At 47.2% G+C, this 25,564-nt stretch overlaps 2 protein-coding genes across 2 annotated transcripts; one reads left to right on the forward strand and one right to left on the reverse strand.

Annotated features, from left to right (window-relative positions):
• The first annotated feature begins 1,262 nt into the window (after positions 1-1,262).
• Positions 1,263-5,253, forward strand: LOC123180645 (autophagy-related protein 18d). The gene is made up of 5 exons (XM_044592734.1): positions 1,263-1,442; positions 2,062-2,803; positions 2,994-3,228; positions 4,106-4,229; positions 4,751-5,253. The coding sequence occupies exons 2-5, from the start codon at positions 2,114-2,116 to the stop codon at positions 4,857-4,859; spliced, it is 1,158 nt and encodes a 385-aa protein (XP_044448669.1). The 5' UTR covers positions 1,263-1,442; positions 2,062-2,113; the 3' UTR covers positions 4,860-5,253.
• A 4,359-nt stretch (positions 5,254-9,612) lies between these two features.
• Positions 9,613-24,557, reverse strand: LOC123166456 (DNA-directed RNA polymerases II, IV and V subunit 11-like). Its single transcript, XM_044584261.1, has 6 exons — positions 24,480-24,557; positions 24,256-24,328; positions 23,843-23,932; positions 23,671-23,749; positions 23,496-23,591; positions 9,613-9,724 (listed from the first exon to the last, which is right to left on the reverse strand). The coding sequence occupies exons 2-6, from the start codon at positions 24,306-24,308 to the stop codon at positions 9,683-9,685; spliced, it is 360 nt and encodes a 119-aa protein (XP_044440196.1). The 5' UTR covers positions 24,309-24,328; positions 24,480-24,557; the 3' UTR covers positions 9,613-9,682.
• Positions 24,558-25,564: the final 1,007 nt, after the last annotated feature.

Below are 25,564 nucleotides of genomic sequence, written 5' to 3' on the forward strand. Positions count from 1 at the left end.
ACTCCCACCATTCACTTACACAAGGCCATTTTATATTTTTATATCTAACTTTGGCCATTTTATACTTTTATATCTATCTTTGACGATTAATCTTACAACAAAAAGTGAGTTATATGACAAAAAAAGTATGTCTTTGATGCAAGTTTCAAAGAACTTTTCGATGATATTTTTTATGACATATAATCCATATTTTGTTGACCAAAATTGTAAGTCAAAATTTGACACAAAAAACGAAGTGGCCTTGTATAATCAGAGGGAGTCTCCATGGGGCTGGTGTGTGGACGCTACCTCTGTATGTTGCTCAGTTGTTGCTTTGTATATAAAGCGAAAGACTTTTTATGATCATCAATTAGAAATTACTTTAATCTTATCCACCTCCGGTCACCACCGTTTCCACTGCTCCTCCATGACCTAAAGATGTAACGACGTCGTTGTCTCAACACTCCACCGCTATACTTCTCCTTGGGATGAAGGTGTGCACCTTGGGAGTCGAACCTCTGGCACAACCGCATGATCGTGGCGACGGCGCTGAGCACGGGTTCATGGATCGTCAACATCAAGTTTCCCGTTGAATGGCCTCATGCTTAGCATTTTATTCGTTGAGAAGAGTCATCAAGGTGAATTGTGAACCACATGATCTTACACCGATCAGGACGACCCAACCATATCAATTTAGATATGATCAATACTTACACATTGGCTCAACATCCACCCAAGCAAACATGACGACCCATCCATTCAGGGGTTGTTGGAGCCAAAGATTGATCATATTGGGTATGTCGATAACATACGATTTCACGAGACTAGAGGCGAACGGAACCCTAGTTGTCGTCCCATCTACTCTCCCTCTCCCCTGTCGCCAAGACGCGTCACCGAACAAAGACCGTGCGGCGCCACCGATGACGGGGAGATCCTGATCGGGGGCAGCCTGCTTGTGGAGGAGTTGGAAGGCTGTTGCATCGACGATGTCTCTTGGTCTGCATCGACGACTTCCCGGCCGCTGCTTCTACGAACTCCTGGTTTAAAAAGAAATTTGTTCCGCCGAGGCAAAGGCCCGAAGACAGCACTGTTCACAACACCAAGCTATGCTCACGATGCCCGCCAATCGGGTGACGACTGATGAACCATGTAATGTGAAGTCTTCGACCTTGGACGCCTAGCTTGTGTGTGCGTTGAGGTTACACGCACTAGGACTCGTCCGTAGTCCATACACGGAGGAGACACTCGTGAGTCGTGGGTGCACCCAACTGTGTCCTCCACGTCTCGTCTCCGCAGGCATCCGAGACTCAACGGAAACCCGGAACCCAAGCCCGAAAAGGACCCAATCCAACCCACTAAGGGCTCCGTCGTTGCTTCCTCGTTCGATTTCTTCTCCGCCTCGCGCACCGACGTCGACGCCCTGCCTCTCCCCTCGCTCGTTCCACGGTGGTCGGAGCCTCCAGGTAGCCTCTCTCTCTGTCTCTCACGCTCCCTCTCTCTGCCCCGTTGTGCTGTCTCGCTCAGGCAGGTATTCCTCTCTCGCGCCGTCGCGCGGGGTTACCTCTCCACTCGGGGGCTCCACGCCGGCCGGGGAGAGGTCCCAGGCGAAGCCGCTGTGTCACCGGCCGTTTTTCGGACTTGGGTTGGCGCTAGAGACCGATTTCGCGGGCTGCTCCGCGGCGGCCCGGCGGATTTCTTAGGGCTGCTCCGCTCCAGCGGGGGGTCAGGGGGGGCATGAAAAAGCTCGATCCTTTGCCGCGAGGCGCTGAAATTAGGCACCCATAATACCGGGTTACATAGCTAAAAATAGATTTCGAAATTTCGCGCATTTCATCCCAAGGGAGGGAGGGACGCCACCGTGGGTTTTAATTTTTTCCACAACGCATAGCAACCATGACAGCATACATACTCTGCCGACCGTTGTGCTGCGCTTTGGAATTCAGTTAGTTAGGGGGGGGGGGGGGGGGGGGACAACCCACAGAATATTCCTAGCAGTGCTTTCTTGCTTGTTTTTCCTGATAGAATTCAGTTCATGCTTGCCATCTATTTTGAGGTCCTGAGAGAACCAAACACCTGCTGCAGGTGTTAAACCGGGATATTCCGAAAAAGGGCACCTGCACAATCTGGTGTCATCATGACATCGCAGGTATCCCCGTCACAGGGCGCAGGTGGCAGCGACGTCGAGGACGAGGATGTTGACCTGTTCTCGGTTAATTGGAACCAGGACCATAGTTGCTTCAGTGCTGCCACAGCCAATGGCCTCAGGATGTTTAGTTGCAAACCATTCAAGGAGCAATTAAGGAGGATTCAGGAGGACGGAGGGTTTCGAATTGTCGAGATGCTGTTCCGCACCAACATATTTGGCCTTGTGGGTCAGGGAGCCGACAAGCAGTATCAACAAAACAAACTCACCATCTGGGATGATTGCCATAACCTTCTCATTGGTGACTTCTCATTCAAGTCCAACATCCGAGCTGTCAAATTGTCCAAGGACTATTTTGTGGTTGCTCTCGAGCACGAGATATATGTTTACAGTTTTAAGACTCTGAAGCTCATCCATCTGATTGATACCACGTCCAACCCGAAAGGATTGTGCTGCCTCTCGCATCATGCAGACATTTCAGTGATGGCCTGCCCTGGGATGCGCCAAGGAATTGTTCGGGTTGAGCATTTTGGGTCGAAGGAGACCAAGTTCATCACTGCTCATGACTCCAACATTTCATGCATGACACTCACCGTGGATGGGCTCCTCTTAGCAACAGCCAGTGTTAGGGGTACTTTGATCAGAATATTCAACACGATGGACGGCGCTTGTCTGCAGGAGGTGAGGCTGCGGAATACTCTTCTTTTTTCCGTTAGTTTCTCTTAGTGCTTCATCTATGTAGGATGAAATCTTTGTTCAGTATCATCTTTTTGAGTTCTCTTGAATTGTGACTTGCGTTTTGTGCATAATCTATTTACTTTATATGTTTCAGCAATGGGAAGTTAACGATTTTTCTTGTCTTAATATTTAGGTGCGCAGAGGAGTGGACAAAGCTGAGATATATAGCATTGCACTATCACCAAACCTGCAGTGGTTGGCAGTGTCTAGTGACAAAGGCACAATGCATATTTTCAGTTTGAGAGTGAGGCCTAGAGGGAAAGATGCAAGTAATGGGAAATCTGCAATTGCTGGTCGGCAAATGGATCGTAGTTACTCATCTGGTTCTGTTGGGTCCAATGCGAGCTCATCATTATCTTTCATGAAAGGTGAGAGGATACTCTGCTTCTTCTAGTGAACCTTTCTAGTTGATTTGATTTCAATCTTCTGGAGTATTAGATTCTCTCAAAATTTAAACCACTTTGAAAATACGCATTATTACTTTTTCAATTGATCATTTTCACTAGCCTTTTGTGAATATATATAAATTTGCACTTTCAGTATTCTTTCAAGACTGGGATCATGCATTTATTTACCTCATAGCAAAGTCGATCTGTCTTTTGGTGCTAACTTAGCATGATCCTAGATTCTAATTGGTAAAGTGGCACATCTGTTTTCATTTGCTAAGATCTCGGTGCCATCAAAATGTTGTGCCAATTGGTAAAACTATTGTTTGAGTTTTGCCGGTCACTATATGTGATTATATAAGGATAGGCACAGTACTTCCTGCAATTTTCTATCCCGTTCTGTTCTTAGCTCACCAGATTCTTGAACAGTGCTCTCCTTGTTTCATTTCAATCAAAATGGAGCCTAGCAGTTTGCTTGTGTTCTTGTAATATGTTGTGTTAGCTGTGTGTTCCCATAATCCCATTTGTTTGGACTGGTAATGGCATCCATAGACGTCAATATTTCCGATTTAAGATATGGATAATGACAAATAAGCATAGCAAAGGCACGCCATGCTATTTCAATGTCCGAGGCTTAGGTGGAGTCCATGGTGTCCTGCATTTTTAGTCGTACCCAACATGATCTGGCAGGCAGCCATTTGTGTTATATTTGGTACATTACTGTACGTTGGCCTTGAAGTAGCAGGGAACAATCGCATGGCATGTACATCTGCATGATAGCTTGTGAAAGAGAAAATCAGCATTGAAACTGACAATATTTTGCTCTCTCCCATCTTATCTTGACATTGAATTTTTCCAGGGATTCTCCCCAAATATTTCAGTTCAGAATGGTCATTTGCTCAGTTCCGTTTACCCGAAGTCACACGCTATATTACAGCATTTGGAGATCAAACCACTGTGATGATGATCGGTCTGGATGGCAGGTACTCTGTTTTTTCACAAAAAATGTTTAACGAAGTACAAGAAAACTAGCATTTTCACCAACACTGTTAACCAAATGAGATTCGTTCCATATGCCTCTTTTTCTATTAGTGGCATTGCTTATTTCTAAAAAGACATGATTACAAGGAAAAAAGAAGCTAAGAGCTATATAATTTCTACCAATTTGACGCCACCTTGATGTTTTCTTCTAATACAAAATGATGCGCGTGAAGTCATTCTACTTGGACATTCATGATCATAAATTGACATAGCACCGTGTAGTTAGATTTTTTCGAAAAGGAGGACAGCCCCCTTTTTGGGAAAAAAAAATCTAACTATGTACTGGATCTCATTTAGGTTAGCTGGTGGGTAAATAATTTCCGCAGCAGCATAAGTGGCGGCGATAGATGGGCCTTGATGACTTATTCTTCGTTAGCTAATGCATTATCTTGTACTTGCATATGCTGGGATTTGATTTTCACTAACTGCATCGGTCTTTTTTTTGTGTGTGTGGCATGTTTAGTTTCTACAGGTGCAGCTTTGACCCTGTAAATGGCGGGAAGATGGTGCTGGATGAATTCATCCGGTTTATGAAACCCAGCATGTCCCGTTCCAGGACTCCAAACACCTGAGCAGCTGAGTGTCATGGCCATGGCGATCATGTCATTCTCTAACTACATGTACATATAAGATTTCACCAAGTCCACCATGTATATAGTCGCGGGTCAAGGAGAAGTGGGTATTCAGCGCCACCTTTTTCCTTCAAGGTTGGTTCCATGTGTGTTTTTGATGACAAATCTTTGGCGTCGCGTTGCCGATGATGATCAAATCCTTTTGGTTTGGGGAAACCATAGTCCATTTCGTGCTACAAATCAGCCGAGCAGCGTTGCAACTTTGTCACGCTCTTCAAGATGATGGTCAGACTGTTGATTTGCCTCAGATTTGTAATCGGCTATCTTCTGAACTTCAGCATTGGTTTCTCTTGTGCTGATATCCAAAGCATCAGTTCTAGTGGTTTTCACGACATTTGCTGAGATTTTAATCCAAGGGTACAAGCTTGCAAAAGCCTGATCTTTAGCTGACAGGAAATATAAGCATAGAAACGACGAAATTCTTTTATAGATGAAAGCGACCCACGTGTCAATCTGCAACATATACTCCCTCCGTTCCTAAATATAAGTTTTTTTAGAGATTCCAACAAGTGACTACATACGGAGCAAAATGAGTGAATATATACTCTAAAATATGTCTACATACATCTGTATGTTGTAGTCTATTTAAAATGTCAAAAAGACTTATATTTAGGAACGGAGGGAGTATAAAGTATCTAAGGACATCCCAATCACGGACCCTCAAATCCAAACTACTCCCTCCGTCTCATAATATAAGACATTTTTTAGCACTACACTAGTGTCGAAAATCATCTTGCATTACGGGACAGAGGGAGTAGTTTTTATCTTCCTCTAAAAATCAGACCAGACTAGTTAAAAAGAGCACTTCTGACACTCATGAAGCATGATGTCGCCATAAGAGCATCTCCAGCCGCGCCCCCAACAGGCCCTTCCAAGCGATTTTTTCGCGCCGGCGCCCAAAAATCGGCCCAGTCACGCCCCAGGAGCCTGTTTTTCGCCGGTTTGGGCCGAAACTGGCGCCGACGGACCCAGGCCGGGGCAAGCGATTTTGGCGCGGGCGACCTGCGGAAAAAGGGCCCGCCGAGTCAGCGGCACTCGCCTCGTCGTCCTCACAACGCCTCGGTTTCCCGCAGGGAATCAATGCCAAGGCTGCCGCCGGTCAGCCTTCCATTGATTCCTCACGGGCGGCGCGGCGACGCCCCCCCTCCCGCCACGCGTACACAGGGCGCCCGACCACTATAAAAGCAACGCCTCCCCCTCGCCTCTGGCCACAGCCGCCCACAGCCGCCGTGCTCTACCTCTCTCTCCCCGTGCGCAGTCACCACCGACGTTCCTCCCCTCTCTCCCCAAGCCCAGCCGCGACGATGGGCGAGCGATTCCCCGGCAATGGGGCGGCGGCCAACGGCTTCGGTCGTCGCTCGCTGCACGAGTGGGAAGCGTACTTGTTGTTCGAGGCCAACATCCCGGCGCCTCCCGACATGCATGCAGGGCCGGGGGGTGGAGGCTCAGCGCCGGTGGCGTCCCCATTCCCCCGCTGTCGGACATCAACGCGCGCGCCGAATACTTCGCCGACGAGGTCGACCGCGTGCGGGCGTCGCTGACGGAGGAGCAACGCGCCCTCCCGCAGTACGCCGCCAACAACCATGAGGCGTGGGCGGCGTACTTCCAGCACCGGCAGGCGCAGCGGCTGGCCTCCACCAACGGGGCGCCGGTGGTGCGGGGCACCAAGAATAGCGAGGGGCGCCGCCTGTGGTGGTGCGCCCCCGGCCGCTTGCTTCACGCCATTCTCCGGTACCTCGAGGGCGGCAACGACCCGCCATTGACGTACCCTGCCGCCCCGGCTCGGAGCGGCGGCCAATGGATGCCGAGGAGGACGGCGTCCTCTTCTTCCTCCTCCTCCCCTCCTCCTCCTCCTCCGGGTCGCCGGCGATGTTCAGCGTCAAGGCCGAGCCTGCGGAGACGCTGCTCGGCCGGCGCACCCGCAGCGCCAGCATCGTCATCAACGAGGGCGGGCGCGCCTCCTCCTCGGCTCCTCCCTACTTCGTCAAGCCGAAGACAGAGCCCGGGCTCGCCTCCGTGAAGACAGAGGCAGGACTCGCCGCCGTGAAGACGGAGTCGGGGCTCTCCGATGAGGCGGCCTTGAAGTGGGCGCGCGAAGACTAGGCGTGGACGGAACTAGAGTGCCAGTGTCGCGCCCTAGAGCAGTTCGCCGCTTGGCGCCGTGGCCGTGACGAGGGAGGCGTCGTCGTTCTCGACGACGACGCGCCGCCACCGGTCTGCCAGGGCGACCCCGGGCAGGGGTCCAGCATGGGCGGCCGCGTCAAGGAGGAGAAGGATGATGAGGACAACGGCGATGGCGGCGACGGCGGCGACTTCGCCACGCTCAGCGCGTTCTTTCTGTAGTCTAGGCCTTTGTTTTTCAGTAAATTTTAAGTTTGCTATGTAAAAACTGTTTAAGTCGCCGAAGTTTATGCCCGTTTGCCGAATTATAGCCGAATGTCTTTTAAAAAAAACCGTCTGGGGCGACCCTAGGGCCGGCGGCTGGTAACCCGATCGGCCCCAAGCCGATTTTTATCGCCGGGTCGTCCCCAGGCGGCGATTTTTCGAGCCCCCTGGAGGGCAACGGCTGGAGATGCTCTAAGGGTTTACGGAACTAGTAATCTTTCGATGGACGCAGCCTCTATAGAATATTCATTTTACATTGTATAGAGGCTGCGTCAATTAATTTGAATAGAAGGGAGTAACATATTTTTTAGGGAACTATTCATGTAAATCAAGCATTATATCAACTATTTAATGTAGCAAATAACTTGTAATCTTCATGATCGATGTTATAAAACTTTTTTTTCGGAAGGATGCTGTGTTTTTTCCAGTGCAACTGAAGTTTGTTTCAAATTATTGGTTTGATTGTTCTAGTGTAAAAGAAATCTTGTGCCAACAAGACGAGAAGTTCTTGAAAAACAAGATGAGAAGTTTTTATTTTGCCAGAGACTTCCAATCTAATCATATTCAATCATGACAGTATAAAGAACAACAGATGTAAAAAAAATTACAACCATGTCTGTAGATCACCTATCAGCGACTACAAGCACAGGAGCAAGCCGAAGGCCTGCCGCTGTCATCGCCCCTCACTCACTAGAGCCTGACAAATCTTGTTGTAGTAGACAGTCAGGAAGTCGTCATGCTAAGACCTCATAAGACCAGCCCACCAGAGCAGCCATCGCCGACGAAGAAAGTCGTAGATCAAAAGAATCAAATTTGTAAACACCCAAACGAAGACGAACGAAGACCGGATCCAAACAGATCCACCGAAGACCTGATCAAATCCCGCGAGATCTGACGGAGACACACCTCCACAAGCCCTCCGATGATGCTAGACGGACCATCGGGACGGGGATAGAACGCGGGAGACATTACACCTACTAAGGGACATCGCCACCGGCACACAGCCCCAAATATGACGCTAAACCTAACAAGAACGAGAACGGGGTCCCTCCCGCCGGCAGAGGACCGAGATTCTACGCACTTTCATGACCAAGAGGCCATCGGAAATGGGACAGACCAGCGATAGCACCGACGGGAGGAGAAGGGGCTTTTCTTGTGGGAGAGGAAAGAGATTGCGGGGAACAAGATGATAAGTTGCTTCCACGATTCCATCTATGCTCCATAAACCGCGCGGGATGTCTTAACGAGCGTTGCTTCACCAGCAGGCGAGATCAAAACTGTGTCGCCATCGTGATCCAGGACAAGCAGACGAGATCTTCGCCCCGGCGGCCGTTGCTCACGCCTGCGTTGGGTCTGCTGGAAAAACAAAGTCCGACCACGAGACGAACAGTCGTTGCTAAGGATCCATAGGACCAACGCACCAGAGCAGTAACCATCGCCGATGAAGAAAGTCGTAGACTAAAAGAATCAAACGAAGATGAACAAAGACCGGATCCAAGTAGATCCACCGAAGACCAGCACCGGTCGAATCCCATAAGATCCGACGAAGACACACCTCCACAAGCCCTCGGATGATGCTAGACGGACCATCAGGACGGACATAGAACGTGGGAGATATTACTCCTACTAAGAGACATCGTTGCCGGCACACAACCCGACACTAAACCTAACAAGAACGAGAACGGGTCCCTCCCGCCAACAAAGGGCCAAGATCGAACGCGCCTTCATGTCCAAGAGGCCATTGAAGATGGGGCAGACCGGCGGCGGCGCCGACGGGAGAAGGGGCGTTTCTTCTTGTGGAGGTGAAAAGAGATTGCGGGGAACAAGATGATAGGTTGCTTCCACGATTCCATCTATGCTCCATAAACCGCGCGGGATGTCTTAACGAGCGTTGCTTCACCAGCAGCCGAGATCAAAATTGTGTCGCCTTCAGTTCAAAAAAAATTGTGTCGCCTTCGTGATCCAGGCCAAGCAGATAAGATCTTCGCCCCGGCGGCCTTTGCTCACGCCAGCGCTGGGTCAGCTGGGGTCGCTGGGCAAACAAAGTCCGACCACGAGACGAACAGTCTGTTTAAGTTTGTTACAATACATCGGCATAAAATTCATGCAGTACAAAATGATCCAAGGGCTAGCTTCAAACTCGGTCCATACCTTCTATCCAACCTCACAAGAGCGAGCAATTCAACTAGCAGGCGTATCAAGTGCCAACGCATATTTAACAACCATACAATCATACGCAATCCCGGTCGCACATGCAGACGCTCTACGAGTTCAGACTCATCGACAATCCTTGAGTATTTTCTTTTTCCTACCGCAGTTCAGACATCAGATATAAACTAGCAAGGATTTCACGTTAATTAGCATCCAACACCAGCGGCCTAGTAGCCCTGCTTCATCCTTTCGAATCGCGTCTTCTCGTCCTGTAAACAGAAATCTCAAAATGTCAGTGGCATATCTTGTCATGTCTTCATATGCATCCGCAGCAATTAATTCAGCTGGAACAACCATATCCAGATCAATTTGGAGGATGGCTGACACTGTACAGGCACTGGTAGTCGTACTATAACTAACAAGAAACCCGAGAGATGTTAGGCAAAACATCATATTTTAACTAACATCTTCTTAGCTCCTGTTGTTAGCAACATAAGGAATTTCTAAACCCAAATCCATACATTCAATCTAACGAATATGGAGACATGCCATATCATTTGAAAGTTCTATCCCCTGAAAAAGAGAAGGTGCACTGGGAATGGAGTACGGCGGCAGAGCACCCTGTGCAATTGAATTACGCAGTCCTTCTATAGGCAGTTCAATTATATGTGGGCCATTACTTCTATCTTGAAATGGTTGACAAGTGAGATAAGAGAGATTTAAAATCTAAAGTTTTGCTTGGCAGTGGAAACATATATAGTCTAGTAACGATGCAAACTAGGCTGAAGATACAAATAAAAGGAGCAAATCACATGTACTCTACTATCCTTAGTGTCTCCTAATCAACAAGAAGTTATCAATCATCACTACCAAATAAATACACTAGGCATTGTTGCCCTTATTTAGCAGCCATCACATTTTCTAAAAGAAAAATCTTCCCCAAAAGACACCACTGTTTGGATCGAAAAAGGAATGGCCAAGTCAGAAACTATTAAAGACCTCAAGACAGACATTTTTCCAGATTCAAAGCCTTCAGAATGACACGGTTCTATAAAGCTAACAGTAATTTAAGAAAGTTTCCATTATATGTTTTATCCCTTGTGTTATGTCAGCATTAAAAACAAACAGGAAGGTAGTGCCATCGCACGCAAACAGACAAAATTTGCCTCTATTTAGCAAAACACTAATTCAGAAAAGGTGAAGCAACCTGGGAAGCTAAAGATGATACTAACTTGCGCCACCTTCCCGGTGAAGTATCTTGGCTTGCCACTATCTGTTCGGCAGCTAAGGAAGGTGGACTTCAATACCTTGAGGACAAGGCGGCTGGAAAATTGGTCACTTGGGACGGCCAAAACATCACCACTATCAGGCGCACAACGCTCGTCAAGTCGGTCATCTCCTCCCAAGCGGTTTACTCAATCACGCCTCTCATCGTGCCGCCAAGCACTCTAAACAGCTTAAACAAATTGGAGAGGGCTTTCCTATGGTCCGGCACGGACAAGACAACTGGAGTCAATTGGAAAACGGTTTGTAGACCAAAGGAGTATGGTGGCCTAGGGGTTCTCAATACTGACAAGTTTGCGCGTGCTTTGCGCCTTCGATGGCTTTGGTATGAATGGAAGGAGCCCTGAAAACTTTGGGTGGGGTTTGGCAACCCTTGCACCGACGAGGACCTCGAGTTCTTCTATGCCTCTACAACTATCAATGTTGGGGATGGTGCCAAAACAACGTTCTGGGATTCCCTTGGCTCCTCGGACGCAAGCCCAAGGACATAGCACCGTTAATCTACGCGGCATCGAGAAGAAAGAATTGGAAGGTGCGTGAGGCCCTCAAGGGGGATGCGTGGATTCTGAAAATCAACCCCAATACCGATGTCACCGCTGGCCACATTCGCGAATTTTACCCCTTGTGGATGCTGGTGCATGACTTCCACCTTGATGAGCAAACCGAGGATGAGATTATTTGGAAGCACGCGAATGATGGGATCTACACGACGGCCACCGCATACAAGGCGCAATTCCTTGGCTTGACTCTCTCCCCCATGGACCGCATGATTTGGAAGGCTTGGGCACCCCCCTGTCACATCCCTAGCTCAGTTGTTGGATCTATTATCTTACCAATCTTTGATTTGAGTATGGGCTATCATCAAATCAAATCAGAACCAACGATGTTTGTAATGTTGTCTTACTCGTGGTTGATTCCTCGAGCATACACCATTACATCTTTTGGTCTGACCAATGCTATCATCATGTTCACATGATGGTGGAAGTCCAGTGATATGGAAATTCCGATGAGTTGCTGTTGAGCCCATCAGCAGCATTTTGTCTCCTCCATGATTCGTGTTGAACATCCAGCTAGTGTTGGGAAATTGTGTAAGCATTTTCTTCATGCTCTGTTCATGAAGTATATGTTTGGATGAAAGTAGTAACTTCCTCGAATTCATGTGCATTTGGTGCAAGTTGTCGCTGTGAGTTCGAGAAAGATTGTTTTTGTTTCCTCTGGTACCATCCCAAGTCAGTTATGCATGTGCGAATATATTCTATGGTTTGGTAGATTAATTACCTCCACTCCATATGTATTCCCTAGCACACCAAGCCACTGATTGATTTGTTCAAGGAAAAGGAGTTGTTGTGCAAATCCTAGGTCATGCACAAGACTTCGTTACCCTAGATGATGGTTCCCCACCTGAACTCGGTAGTGTTTTATCATAAGACTACTATGTGGTCATGCTTGTCTGGGACAGCGTGTTCACATGTGTTTTAGCAGAACCAGCTCATGTTTTGGAGCTTGCTATCTTAGTTCATTCCTCGAGAATCTCGCAACGCCATCTCGTCGAATTGTGTTGCAAACTTTCCTTCCAGACATGCTGAGTCTGAAGTATCCTATCACCAATCGGATCTGAATCTCAGGCAGATATGATGGTTGGAACATTCCCAACGGTTGCATTTTGTTCCCAGCTTGCACCCCATCGTGCCAATTTTCCATGGGCTGCCCTTCTCAGTAATTACTGTTTAGGATCATCTTCAAAAGTGGTCCTACTATGGGTCCCATCCATCCCCGATGATAAGCAAAATCATCCATGGTGTTGTCTTCAACAAGGTAGTCCACATCATTCCTTCTAGTATGAGTATGCCATTCTTTCGAATTCGTTCACACGATCCTTTGTGATTGCCTTAGGCTGGTATAAAGAGTTTCAACGATCTTTGTATCAAAAGTAATTCTTTTTGCCACTTAAGGGAATAATTCTACGAGTCACCTTTTCTAAGGTGCCCCATTATGGAGTCATGGCAATTAACTCCTCGCTGCTTTGGAACCCATGCACCATATTATCTAAGCGTGGGATTGTTGCCCACCAAATTAAACCTCATTGTTTGTTCTTCCATCCCTCTCGATGTGTTTTGTGTCTCAACTCGAGATGTTTCAACATCTCATTCCGCGAGTTGATCTTGTATAGCTCGATCTTCGAGAAGATCAATCCTGTAGAGTTTCCCTCTCTTCCGTCATCATAGTTGGATGAAGCTCTCGAAAGAAAAGATGTCAAGATCAAGATGATGCAATGAATCAACATCTTCGAGAAGAACAATTGGATCATGAAGATTATGTTACTTTGCGCTCCCCTTTCATCTTACCCTACGCTTGAATCTCGGGACGAGATTTTTGTTTAGTGGGGGTGAGTTGTCACATCCCTAGCTCCTGGCAATGCACTAGGCTAGCTTCATGTGTGCATCATGTTTAAATTTTGCCTAAACTTGAAATGGGGATGTTCAAACCCTAGCACCAAATGAAATCCAACTAGGATCACAATGAAATATTTTCAATGATCCCAAAATGCCTTTGGAAATGTTCATCGTTTCTGATAAAGGTAAAAACCTCTGCCAAAAATGATAAACATATTTCTAGGTCATGTCTGGATTTTTGAATTAACTCATATTGTATTTGAATTGGGGCATTTAAATCCTATAAATATTTTAAATGCTCTAGTAATTCTGAAACTAGTTGAGGGCTGTTGGGAATAATTTCAACAGTGCCCACAAATATTTTCAGAATTTTTGGAAATGCTCTGGCATTTTTAATAAAGCCAAAACAATTGCAGAAATATAGAGATTTACCTGGGCTTACCTGGCCGGCCCAGTGGACAGCCCAGCCCACTGGCCTGGTGCCAGTCATCCCTAACCTCTGCCAGTAGGCAGAGGCGGGACAGCGCACGCGCGCGCGAGGCGCCACGCCTCCTCCTGCTCGCCGCCCCCCCCGACGCTCTGGACGCCCTGGACGTCGACACACACCCCCGACCCCTCTCACTCTTCCCCGAGGCCCTCCTCCCCTCTGCTCCCTCTCTCTCGCCCGAACCCGAGCGCCACCGTCGCCGCCGCTCGCCGCTGCCGCGCACTGAGCCTCCCCTTCACCCCTCTGACATGCCAAGAGCCCCGCCAAGTCTCCCTCGACCTCTCCGTTAAGCCACGAGACGCTGAGTGCCCTGCATCATCGCCATCGACGTCATCTTCATCCTCGGGTCCGACGATCGCCGCCGTGGCTCCAACGCCGTCCAAGCCTTCCCCGAGCTCGCCGACCCCTCCGTTCGATCCACTGTGAGCTCCGCCGCCTTTTCCCCTCCTCCTCGAGCTCGTTCCCGCCCGCCGGCCATGTCGCCGTCGTGGCTACAGACGCCGTAGTTTGCGCCTGGGCGCGTCATCGTGCTCGGGTTGCTCCTAGGAGACGACCCCGACCACCAGCTGGTCCTGTCGTGCACCGGAACACCAAGCCCGCGCGTGTCCGAACTCCGGCCGCCGCGGATGACCTCGCCGCGGTCGTCTCCGGCCACCCCAGCTCCCGCCGTCTACTCCATCAGCTGCGCGCGAGCAGCAGCTCTTCGTAGAGCCTCCCCACGCCCAAAACCATCGCCTGTGGGCGATTTCCGAAGCCCTCCGCCGTCTCTGTCGTCGCCGGCGACGAGCCGTGGACCAGGTCCGGCGGGTTTGACCCCGCTGACCAGGGGGTTTGACCTCCCCTGTGTCACTGACGCGTGGGCCACCCCCCCCGACGCTTCTGTCATATGGATGCTAGCGACACAATCATATACGTGAGCCAAAAGACGCAAACGGTCCCGGGCCATGGTAAGGCGACACCCGTGGGAATACCGTGCGTGAGGCCACAAAGTGATATGAGGTGTTACAGGCTAGATCGGTGTGACTTAGAATCGGGGTCCTGACAGCGTTGGTATCAAGGCCTGACTGCCTGTAGGATTACCAAGCCAAACTGGTCGAAGTCGTGTCTAGAAATGCTTTAGTTATGTAAGGGAATTGATTGTGGAAGGGAACGTAAGGCGCTTTTTACTCCTTAACCTTATGTCCTTCTGATCTGAGTCACCCTCTTCTTTTCTACGGGGATTAAGAACTAGGCTTTCTCTTCTTTCTACCAGGATCACGTGTTACTAATCCGTAGACTCTTTCGATTGTTGGTTCCAACCCTCAGTTCAGTTCTACTACTTCCGTATGTTCATAGATGGCCTCAGAACCTTGATATTGTGATGTTGAGTGGTCATGCCACCATTTTGCAGGATGTCTCAAATCATTTTGAGCATTTACAGCCGTTATGCTGTCCGAGTCATCCGAGGTTGCTAAATAGTCTGATGCATTTGCAAATCCCTTCTTTCCGTTCCCGATGTCACTTTGGGCCAGTTCAACCACACTAATCGGTGAGTTGAGGTACTCTATTGCCTCGACATATATGTTGGAGCTATTATTATGACCCTAGGTGTCTTAGGGAGTCACCCAGTAATCTAGCAATGCTTGCATCCCCAGTGTGATGATTTTGGCCACCTTTCTCGAAAGCGTCCCGTGATGTTATTAGTTAGTAGGCATTCTATTCCCGGGTTTCTGAACTCGAGATTCACTCCACTTACCTCCTGTTGATAGTGTTTGCTCGTTCCTTTAGGATATTAGTAACCTTTGCGATAGTCCTCGAGGTTCATGGTATATCCTTCTTCCAAATATCATGAACTGCTTATGGAAGAAGTTCCTCGCGGAACCGAAAGATCACAACTAGAGTGCTCTTGAGGAGTACTCCATTCATATTGTGACTCTGCCAGTCCTTCCTCCTCTGCATGGGTTATCCGGAAGAAATATGTTGAATTTGTTCGACATACTAATCCATGCATCCACAACTCAGAAAAACATATGTTCCTTTGGGTTGTCCCTCTTTAGTTATTTTCTGGCCCTCGTCTATCAATTGATAGTCAGGAGTAGTCGTACCCTCGTGTTCATCGATGCCTATTACTCTTGTGGTTTGTCAAGCCATTCTATTTCAGAATGACTAGGAGGAACAAACTCCGGTACCTCGTCCATATCTAGGATTGGGTCAAAGTAGTTGTATTCCACAGATCAAAATGCTAATCCAGTTTTTGTTCTGCTCTACCTTGGAGTGTTACCATCTTTATGTCAAGAGTGTCATGAGAATTGCACCACCTCTTATGAATTCTTGATTAAGTGATACTACTCGCCATCATTATTCATTCCTCGGTCCCGTGTTGTCACAACCGGAATACCGACAAGTGAATCGTGATGTGTGAAATCAATACTCCTAGCAACTCCGTTGCTTGGTAGTTAATGGACAATACTTTCATCCTTAGTATGCCGGTTATTGAATCGTCATCCTAAGATTTATCGTGCGACCTAGTCCATTTTCCCTGGTGCACTCCTCGATTAAAGAGATAGGATTGTGTCAATCCATCACTCTCTTGGTCATATCGTCTTGCCCTGAAAAGCAAGATTGTTCTCGAGCTTAGCAACATATCGGTGGTACGTGATTTTCCGAATATCTTCTCGGAAGTATTACCAGGTTGTCACCTGACCGCTATGTTGAGTTCGTGATCAAGTGGGTTTCTTGTAAACCACCCCTTCTCCAAGAATCCGTGTTGGATACCCCTGAGCTAGTTGGTTAAGCCAAACAACTTGGAGAGTTGGGAGATAAAAGCTTGCCTGGCTTAGTTCATTTTAAGAGATATCTTTTTTGTGTGTCTGTGTGTTGAAGAAAGATGATATCTCCATCGATTGGTCCTCGTGTTCAGTTGTTGGATCTATTATCTTACCAATCTTTGATTTGAGTATGGGCTATCATCAAATCAAATCAGAACCAACGATGTTCGTAATGTTGTCTTACTCGTGGTTGATTCCTCGAGCATACACCATTACATCTTTTGGTCTGACCAATGCTATCATCATGTTCACATGATGGTGGAAGTCCAGTGATATGGAAATTCCGATGAGTTGTTGTTGAGCCCATCAGCAGCATTTTGTCTCCTCCATGATTCGTGTTGAACATCCAGCTAGTGTTGGGAAATTGTGTAAGCATTTTCTTCATGCTCTGTTCATGAAGTATATGTTTGGATGAAAGTAGTAACTTCCTCGAATTCATGTGCATTTGGTGCAAGTTGTCGCCGTGAGTTCGAGAAAGATTGTTTTTGTTTCCTCTGGTACCATCCCAAGTCAGTTATGCATGTGCGAATATATTCTATGGTTTGGTAGATTAATTACCTCCACTCCATATGTATTCCCTAGCACACCAAGCCACTGATTGATTTGTTCAAGGAAAAGGAGTTGTTGTGCAAATCCTAGGTCATGCACAAGACTTCGTTACCCTAGATGATGGTTCCCCACCTGAACTCGGTAGTGTTTTATCATAAGACTACTATGTGGTCATGCTTGTCTGGGACAGCGTGTTCACATGTGTTTTAGCAGAACCAGCTCATGTTTTGGAGCTTGCTATCTTAGTTCATTCCTCGAGAATCTCGCAACGCCATCTCGTCGAATTGTGTTGCAAACTTTCCTTCCAGACATGCTGAGTCTGAAGTATCCTATCACCAATCGGATCTGAATCTCAGGCAGATATGATGGTTGGAACATTCCCAACGGTTGCATTTTGTTCCCAGCTTGCACCCCATCGTGCCAATTTTCCATGGGCTGCCCTTCTCAGTAATTACTGTTTAGGATCATCTTCAAAAGTGGTCCTACTATGGGTCCCATCCATCCCCGATGATAAGCAAAATCATCCATGGTGTTGTCTTCAACAAGGTAGTCCACATCATTCCTTCTAGTATGAGTATGCCATTCTTTCGAATTCGTTCACACGATCCTTTGTGATTGCCTTAGGCTGGTATAAAGAGTTTCAACGATCTTTGTATCAAAAGTAATTCTTTTTGCCACTTAAGGGAATAATTCTACGAGTCACCTTTCCTAAGGTGCCCCATTATGGAGTCATGGCAATTAACTCCTCGCTGCTTTGGAACCCATGCACCATATTATCTAAGCGTGGGATTGTTGCCCACCAAATTAAATCTCATCGTTTGTTCTTCCATCCCTCTCGATGTGTTTTGTGTCTCAACTCGAGATGTTTCAACATCTCATTCCGCGAGTTGATCTTGTATAGCTCGATCTTCGAGAAGATCAATCCTGTAGAGTTTCCCTCTCTTCCGTCATCATAGTTGGATGAAGCTCTCGAAAGAAAAGATGTCAAGATCAAGATGATGCAATGAATCAACATCTTCGAGAAGAACAATTGGATCATGAAGATTATGTTACTTTGCGCTCCCCTTTCATCTTACCCTACGCTTGAATCTCGGGACGAGATTTTTGTTTAGTGGGGGTGAGTTGTCACATCCCTAGCTCCTGGCAATGCACTAGGCTAGCTTCATGTGTGCATCATGTTTAAATTTTGCCTAAACTTGAAATGGGGATGTTCAAACCCTAGCACCAAATGAAATCCAACTAGGATCACAATGAAATATTTTCAATGATCCCAAAATGCCTTTGGAAATGTTCATCGTTTCTGATAAAGGTAAAAACCTCTGCCAAAAATGATAAACATATTTCTAGGTCATGTCTGGATTTTTGAATTAACTCATATTGTATTTGAATTGGGGCATTTAAATCCTATAAATATTTTAAATGCTCTAGTAATTCTGAAACTAGTTGAGGGCTGTTGGGAATAATTTCAACAGTGCCCACAAATATTTTCAGAATTTTTGGAAATGCTCTGGCATTTTTAATAAAGCCAAAACAATTGCAGAAATATAGAAAACGGAGAAGAGAGAGAGATTTACCTGGGCTTACCTGGCCGGCCCAGTGGACAGCCCAGCCCACTGGCCTGGTGCCAGTCATCCCTAACCTCTGCCAGTAGGCAGAGGCGGGACAGCGCACGCGCGCGCGAGGCGCCACGCCTCCTCCTGCTTGCCGCCCCCCCCCGACGCTCTGGACGCCCTGGACGTCGACACACACCCCCGACCCCTCTCACTCTTCCCCGAGGCCCTCCTCCCCTCTGCTCCCTCTCTCTCGCCCGAACCCGAGCGCCACCGTCGCCGCCGCTCGCCGCTGCCGCGCACTGAGCCTCCCCTTCACCCCTCTGACATGCCAAGAGCCCCGCCAAGTCTCCCTCGACCTCTCCGTTAAGCCACGAGACGCTGAGTGCCCTGCATCATCGCCATCGACGTCATCTTCATCCTCGGGTCCGACGATCGCCGCCGTGGCTCCAACGCCGTCCAATCCTTCCCCGAGCTCGCCGACCCCTCCGTTCGATCCACTGTGAGCTCCGCCGCCTTTTCCCCTCCTCCTCGAGCTCGTTCCCGCCCGCCGGCCATGTCGCCGTCGTGGCTACAGACGCCGTAGTTTGCGCCTGGGCGCGTCATCGTGCTCGGGTTGCTCCTAGGAGACGACCCCGACCACCAGCTGGTCCTGTCGTGCACCGGAACACCAAGCCCGCGCGTGTCCGAACTCCGGCCGCCGCGGATGACCTCGCCGCGGTCGTCTCCGGCCACCCCAGCTCCCGCCGTCTACTCCATCAGCTGCGCGCGAGCAGCAGCTCTTCGTAGAGCCTCCCCACGCCCAAAACCATCGCCTGTGGGCGATTTCCGAAGCCCTCCGCCGTCTCTGTCGTCGCCGGCGACGAGCCGTGGACCAGGTCCGGCGGGTTTGACCCCGCTGACCAGGGGGTTTGACCTCCCCTGTGTCACTGACGCGTGGGCCACCCCCCCCCCCCCGACGCTTCTGGTTAGTATTAGCTTAACACTAATTAATTTAGGTTAGTTAGTTAATCACTGACGTGTGGACCCCACTGGTCAGGTTTGACCTGAACCGTCTTCGTTGACTGCTGACGCAACGCTGACGCAATAACTTATTTACTGGTTTATTCTTATATAGGAAATTCCAGAAAATGTTGCAAACTTCAAAAATTCATAGAAATTAATCTGTAACTCAGAATGAAATAAGTTATATATGAAAAATGATCAGAAAAATCCAATCTATCCATCTGTACTGGTTTCATGCATGTTTAAACAAGTTAACTTGCTGTTTAGTGCAAAACATGATAAAGCACTATTTAAGAACACAAATGAGTTTGAACTTTGAATCTTTGGTTCAAAATAGCTCAAACCCATCTGGTTGTAGTTGCATTAGCCCAACACACTCATATTGCCATATCATGATCATGCATCATATTGTGCATTGCATTGATTGTGTTTCCTCTCTATCGCCGGTCCCTCTCGATAGACGTATTCCGACGATGAGTTCGATGACACCGATGAAGAGCTATACTATCTTCAGAAGTGCCAGGCAAGCAAAACCCCCTTGTTCATTCCGATACAATCCCACTCTCTCGCTCCTGCTCTCTTTTACTGCATTAGGACAACAACGATCCATCTGTTACTTGCTGCGGTAGCTGAACCCCTTATCCTCTGCATGACCTGTCATTGCCACAGTAAATAGATGAAACCCACTAGCATGAGTAGGAGTTGTTTGAGCCCTGATGTGCCTACTCATTCATGCTTGTTTGTCATGCCTGCTATTGCTTAGAGTTGTGTCAGGTCTAATTCATCGGGAATGAATTGGAAAGTTGTGAACATGTCCTACTGTGTGAGAGCTAAGTGTGTGAACACGATTTGGTAAAGGTAGCAGTGAGAGGCCATGTAGGAGTAAATGGTGGGTTGTCTCATTGAAACCGTCCTCAGGAACTGAGTTCTGTGTTTGTGATCCATGAACAGTTACTACCACACATTGGGCTCCGGGCGCTCCAAGCTCTCTCGACTTATTAATCAACCTGATCTCTGTCCAGGAGTTGCAACTAGTTTCTGGTGTTTGTAGGTAGTGTTAGTAGTCTACCAAGTGGTACCCGGTACAGGTGGGCTTGGGACAGACTAGGCACCGTGGCACGGTGTACCAAGCGTAGATCCATCCGTCGAGGTGGGCTTGGGAACCCTGCACACATCGTTTGGGGCCGTGAGCGACACCCCGGCCGGATCTCCTTGCGGATGGAACCCGAATAGGCGATAAACCTGGACGAGAGACTTGTGTGGTTAGTCAGGTCGTGGCCGACTGCCTCGCCAGGCTTCCGCTTGAAGGTTGCCGAGGTACACGACGTGTACATGGTGGTAAGTGGCGAGAGCGTGTGTGACGAAGTACACCCCTGCAGGGTTAATATGATCTATTCGAATAGCCGTGTCCGCGGTAAAGGACTTCTGGGTTGCCTATAACAGTTCATAGACAAGTGAAAGTGGATACTCTAAAATGCGCAAGATAAGCGTGAGTGCTATGGATGGCGTTCTCGTAGGGAGACGGGAGCGGATCCATAGTGGTGTATTGATATGGTGATATGTGGACTCGTGTGCGCCACCTCAAAAGAGTTGCTTGCAGTCGTAGATCAGCATAGCCACTGAGTCAAAGCTGGCTTGCTGCAGTTAAACCCCACCACCCCCTTTGTTGATACCGATGCATATGTAGATAGTTCTGATGTAAGTCTTGCTGGGTACATTTGTACTCACGTTTGCTTATTTTATGTTTTGCAGAGAGACGTCAGTCTCGCTAGTAGTTCCGTGTGGACTTCGATGTTTAGCTTGATACCTCAGCTACGATCTTGTGCCCTCGGCAGGATCTTGTAGATAGTCAGGCTTCTCAGCCTTTTTCATTTATAGATGTCTGTACTCAGACATGTTAAGCTTCCGCATGTGCTTTGACTTGTATGCTCTGAATGTTGGGTCATGAGACCCATGTTTGTAATATCTCGCTCTTCGAAGCCTAATGAATAAATACTCTGAGTCGTAGAGTCTTGTTGTGATGCCATGTTGTATTTGCACATATCGAGCATATTGTGTGTATGATTGAAATGCTTGGTATGTGTGGGATCCGACAACCTAGTTGTTTATCCTTGGTAGCCTCTCTTATGGGGAAATGTAGTCTTGTGCTTCCATGAGCCATAGTAGTCCGCTACAGCCCGGTTCACCGGAGTCCTGCTAGCCCAGCACTACTGCTCCGGAACACTTGACTGGCCGGCATGTGATTCACTTCGTTCCTGTGTCTGTCCCTTCGGGGAAATGTCACACGGTGACATCCAGAGTCCTGCCTAGCCTGCTACAGCCCGGTTCACCGGAGTCCTGTTAGCCCAGTGCTACAGCCCGGATTCGCACGCTGCTGACCGACATGCTCGATGTTGATTCATGTATGCATGTCCCCGTAAGTTAGTGCCACTTTGGGTTCACGACTAGTCATGTCGGCCCGGGTTCTCTGTCATATGGATGCTAGCGACACAATCATATACGTGAGCCAAAAGACGCAAACGGTCCTGGGCCATGGTAAGGCGACACCCGTGGGAATACCGTGCGTGAGGCCGCAAAGTGATATGAGGTGTTACAGGCTAGATCGGTGTGACTTAGAATCGGGGTCCTGACACCCCCCCCCCCCCAAGGCGATTTTTTTTGCTTGGCTAGCCCTGCAAGATCGAATTTGGACTGTCGATCAGCCGGAGTGGCACGGTTGGGCAAATTGTGGCCTATGGCCGCTATGCAAGAGAGAGCAAGAAACGGGACCCCATCCCTTCTTCAAGTGTCGATACACAATTAGGCTTTGGAGAGCAATCATCGACAAGCTTGGTTTGCCTCACGTCAACACCTCCGAGTGGCATCTTCATGAATCCGTCAATCAGTGGTGGGACAAACAGACCGACAACCACACTCCAAACTGGCATGCCATGGCATCCCTCACCATGCTTATCTCATGGACCGTTTGAAACGAGCGGAATGCTAGGGTTTTCCGCCAAAAATATGCGCCACCGCCTATTGTACTTACACTCATTATCGAGGAGGCCAAATTATGGATCACTGCTGGCGCCAAGAAACTAGGGAATGTTATTTTGTGTGAGTAATTATCATGCCGTTTTGTGGGGTGTCTTGTAAAACTCTAAACTCTTTTCTCTCCTATTTAATGGATGAGGCGAATCTTATGCCTCCGTTTTGAAAAAAAAAATGAGGTGCCTTTCCGACAGGTTAACTTTACGCTTAGTGGCACTGTAAGTAGCAAGTCAACTGGCGGCCTAAAGAGCAATGCACATGAAAACAGCACGATGTTGTAGGAAGCTTAGTGTAAAGGAACATTATTTGCCCAAAACATGAGTACTTATTTCTGAATGGTTGTTCCATGTCTGGGAAGAGACAGTAAACAGTTAATCAGCGCCAAAAATCATTGAAGATCAATAGTGACTTGTCATGGATTTTAAAATTAACAGTATCTATGAAATAAGAATGGCATTTAGCTATATTTAGTTTTCTTTTTCCAAGGAGTGGTTGGTTGAGAGATGTTTGCACTACTTAATTTGTGTTTTGCTTCCAAGACTACTCATTTGACAAGAGAAAGTACAGAACTAAAAGCAGCATATTTGCTTGGACATTTTTCCCATGACAGTACAATAAAACAAATTACGTTGTACTAACTCTACTCAAATGTATTGGCCTGTAGCAAACATTAAAACAAGCATTAGATGGCAGCATACATCACAGTTATCTCAGCACAACAGCATGAAAAATAAAATACACTCACTTCATCAACTTTGTTGTGTAAAAATCAACGTAAACCAACTCAATCCACAAATCTCAAATCAAGCTATCAAAGAAGTGGCTATGAAAATGAAAATTTAATAGCATAAGGCTAGCTTTTATACAGGCCCGCACTTCAATGCCATATTGGCTACAAGGAGTAGCTACTATTGAACTATGGACAAGAAACATACCTCAAAAGCTTGCTTCAGGTTCTCGAGCTCCTTGTCTAGATCATTGATTGCTTGGGTATACGCCTGCGTTGGGGAGGATTGGCTTGCAGTATGGATCTGCCCAAACAATAAAACATGAGGCCAAGCAAACTCTAATCCGATGAAGGAACGGAACAAACATAAATATGCACCCTACCCTAACAATGATCTTGTACTGAAGGGGGTGAGGGAGCTTATAGCCAGCAAAGTGAACATTTGGGTCCCTGTGCAGCTGCCTGCAGAATCTCATAGATATAGAAGAAAATTATAAGGTGTGAACTGATGAACATAACCGAGGAAAAAAAGGCACACAGTTTATCTACACTTACATGCGGAGGATGTTGCCGATGGTATGGTCCTCACGTTCAATTGTGAAAGATGCAGCATTCATGATCTTTGTATCCTTCTCGAAGGACACCCTGCATTACATAAATACATAACAGTAAGGATTACGTCCATAATCTTTGAGTCACAGAGCAGCAGGTAGAGACTACTACAAGCCTTAATTGTAATGAAAGTAAAAAAGGTTTAAAGCATCAGATTTTCATAACTACATGCCAAAAAGATCACATGAACAGGCGCAAAATGGCTATTAATGACAGAATTTAAATCTTTAATTATTTTAAGGAAGTTGTATCCCACTGCTTCTTCTTTTTCACAAAAAAGTCTATACCTGACAAAACACAATTGAAGCATTTTCTAGAAAAATGTCGGAGAAAGTGTGTTGTTAGAGTAGACTCACTTCTTTGTGCCCTCAGGCACGACGAAGCGCTCATAGCGGTCAGGGGCATTCATCTCCAATCAACACCTGGCTCCTAAAATTCACCGACGGATACATGTATCAGTATCAGGCCAATACGGATACATAAATTCGGCATTTTGGGAAGGAGCCAATACGGTGATGAGTTTTACTATTTTTTAATTCACAAAAATGTATATGTATAGAAGCTAGGAACAGCAGATTACCTTCTTGTTTGCTCTACTGTGGATGCCGAAGCAGCTCCAAGCCCCTCCAATTGACAATGTTGATGCCCTGTTCCAACTCAAGTTCCAAAGGGGTAGAATTAGATTTTTAGTAAGTGTAAAATGAATATGGAGCATCACATCAAATCATTAGTTAGTTGTACATCTATCATGGCATAACACGAAAGGTGGAACCTGAAGATCAATCAGTCTACATGCAAAAGGAGAAACAATCACTTTAAATGGCAAAATAATTTAGGTCTGATTGTTAAAATCAACAACACAGCGTAACAGTACCACTATATTCCCAATCATAAACAAGATTTGGGACATCTATCATGCCAACAATGACACTAGTACTAATGTGTTAACCAATTTCGGCCAGTATAACCAAGACAAAGCTTTGATTTCAGGTCAAGTCGGTGCAGATAAATAAACTTAATCTTTTCCTTTTCATATATCGTCAATCATTGCATGATTGCTAACATGTTTAAACCAAAACATTTGCTCATCGGGAAAAAAAATTCAAACTACAATTTCTAAAAATTTGCCCCTACAAGCATTATCAGTTTATCACAAACACCTATCAAGCAAAATCCTTTCACATGTAAACTTGAACATGCACTAGAAAAATCATGCAGCAAGTAGTCATCTAGAAATAATCATCGTTCTATTGTCGCAATATCAAATACAGTATACAGCAAGTACTCATCCAATACAAAATCAGGATTTTTTTTTGAACAAATAGAGGATGCAAGAGGAAGGAGGAAGGAGGAAGGATTGGTGGCTACCTGCCTATGGCCTGGTCGGCGGCGTTAGTTTAAGTGGTGTTAGAGCCCCACATCCCAACAAACTAGAAGGGTTGGCGGAGAAATATTCGGAGAGGTCCCGGAGAAAGTGAGAGACTGAAACAATTCAAGTATGTTAGGGCTCGACACGAAAAAGAGGAACCCAGGCTCTGATGGATCGCTCTACTCCCCGTTAGTACAATAGAACGAGGAACGAGGAGCGAGGAGCGAGGAGGAGTCAGAAAGGAGAGGGACAAATTACCTCCATCGAGGTGCACTTCTAGTTCTAGGTGGTAGCAT

This window comes from Triticum aestivum, chromosome 1D (assembly GCF_018294505.1).
Source record: "Triticum aestivum cultivar Chinese Spring chromosome 1D, IWGSC CS RefSeq v2.1, whole genome shotgun sequence".
NCBI classification, from domain to species: Eukaryota; Viridiplantae; Streptophyta; class Magnoliopsida; order Poales; family Poaceae; genus Triticum; species Triticum aestivum.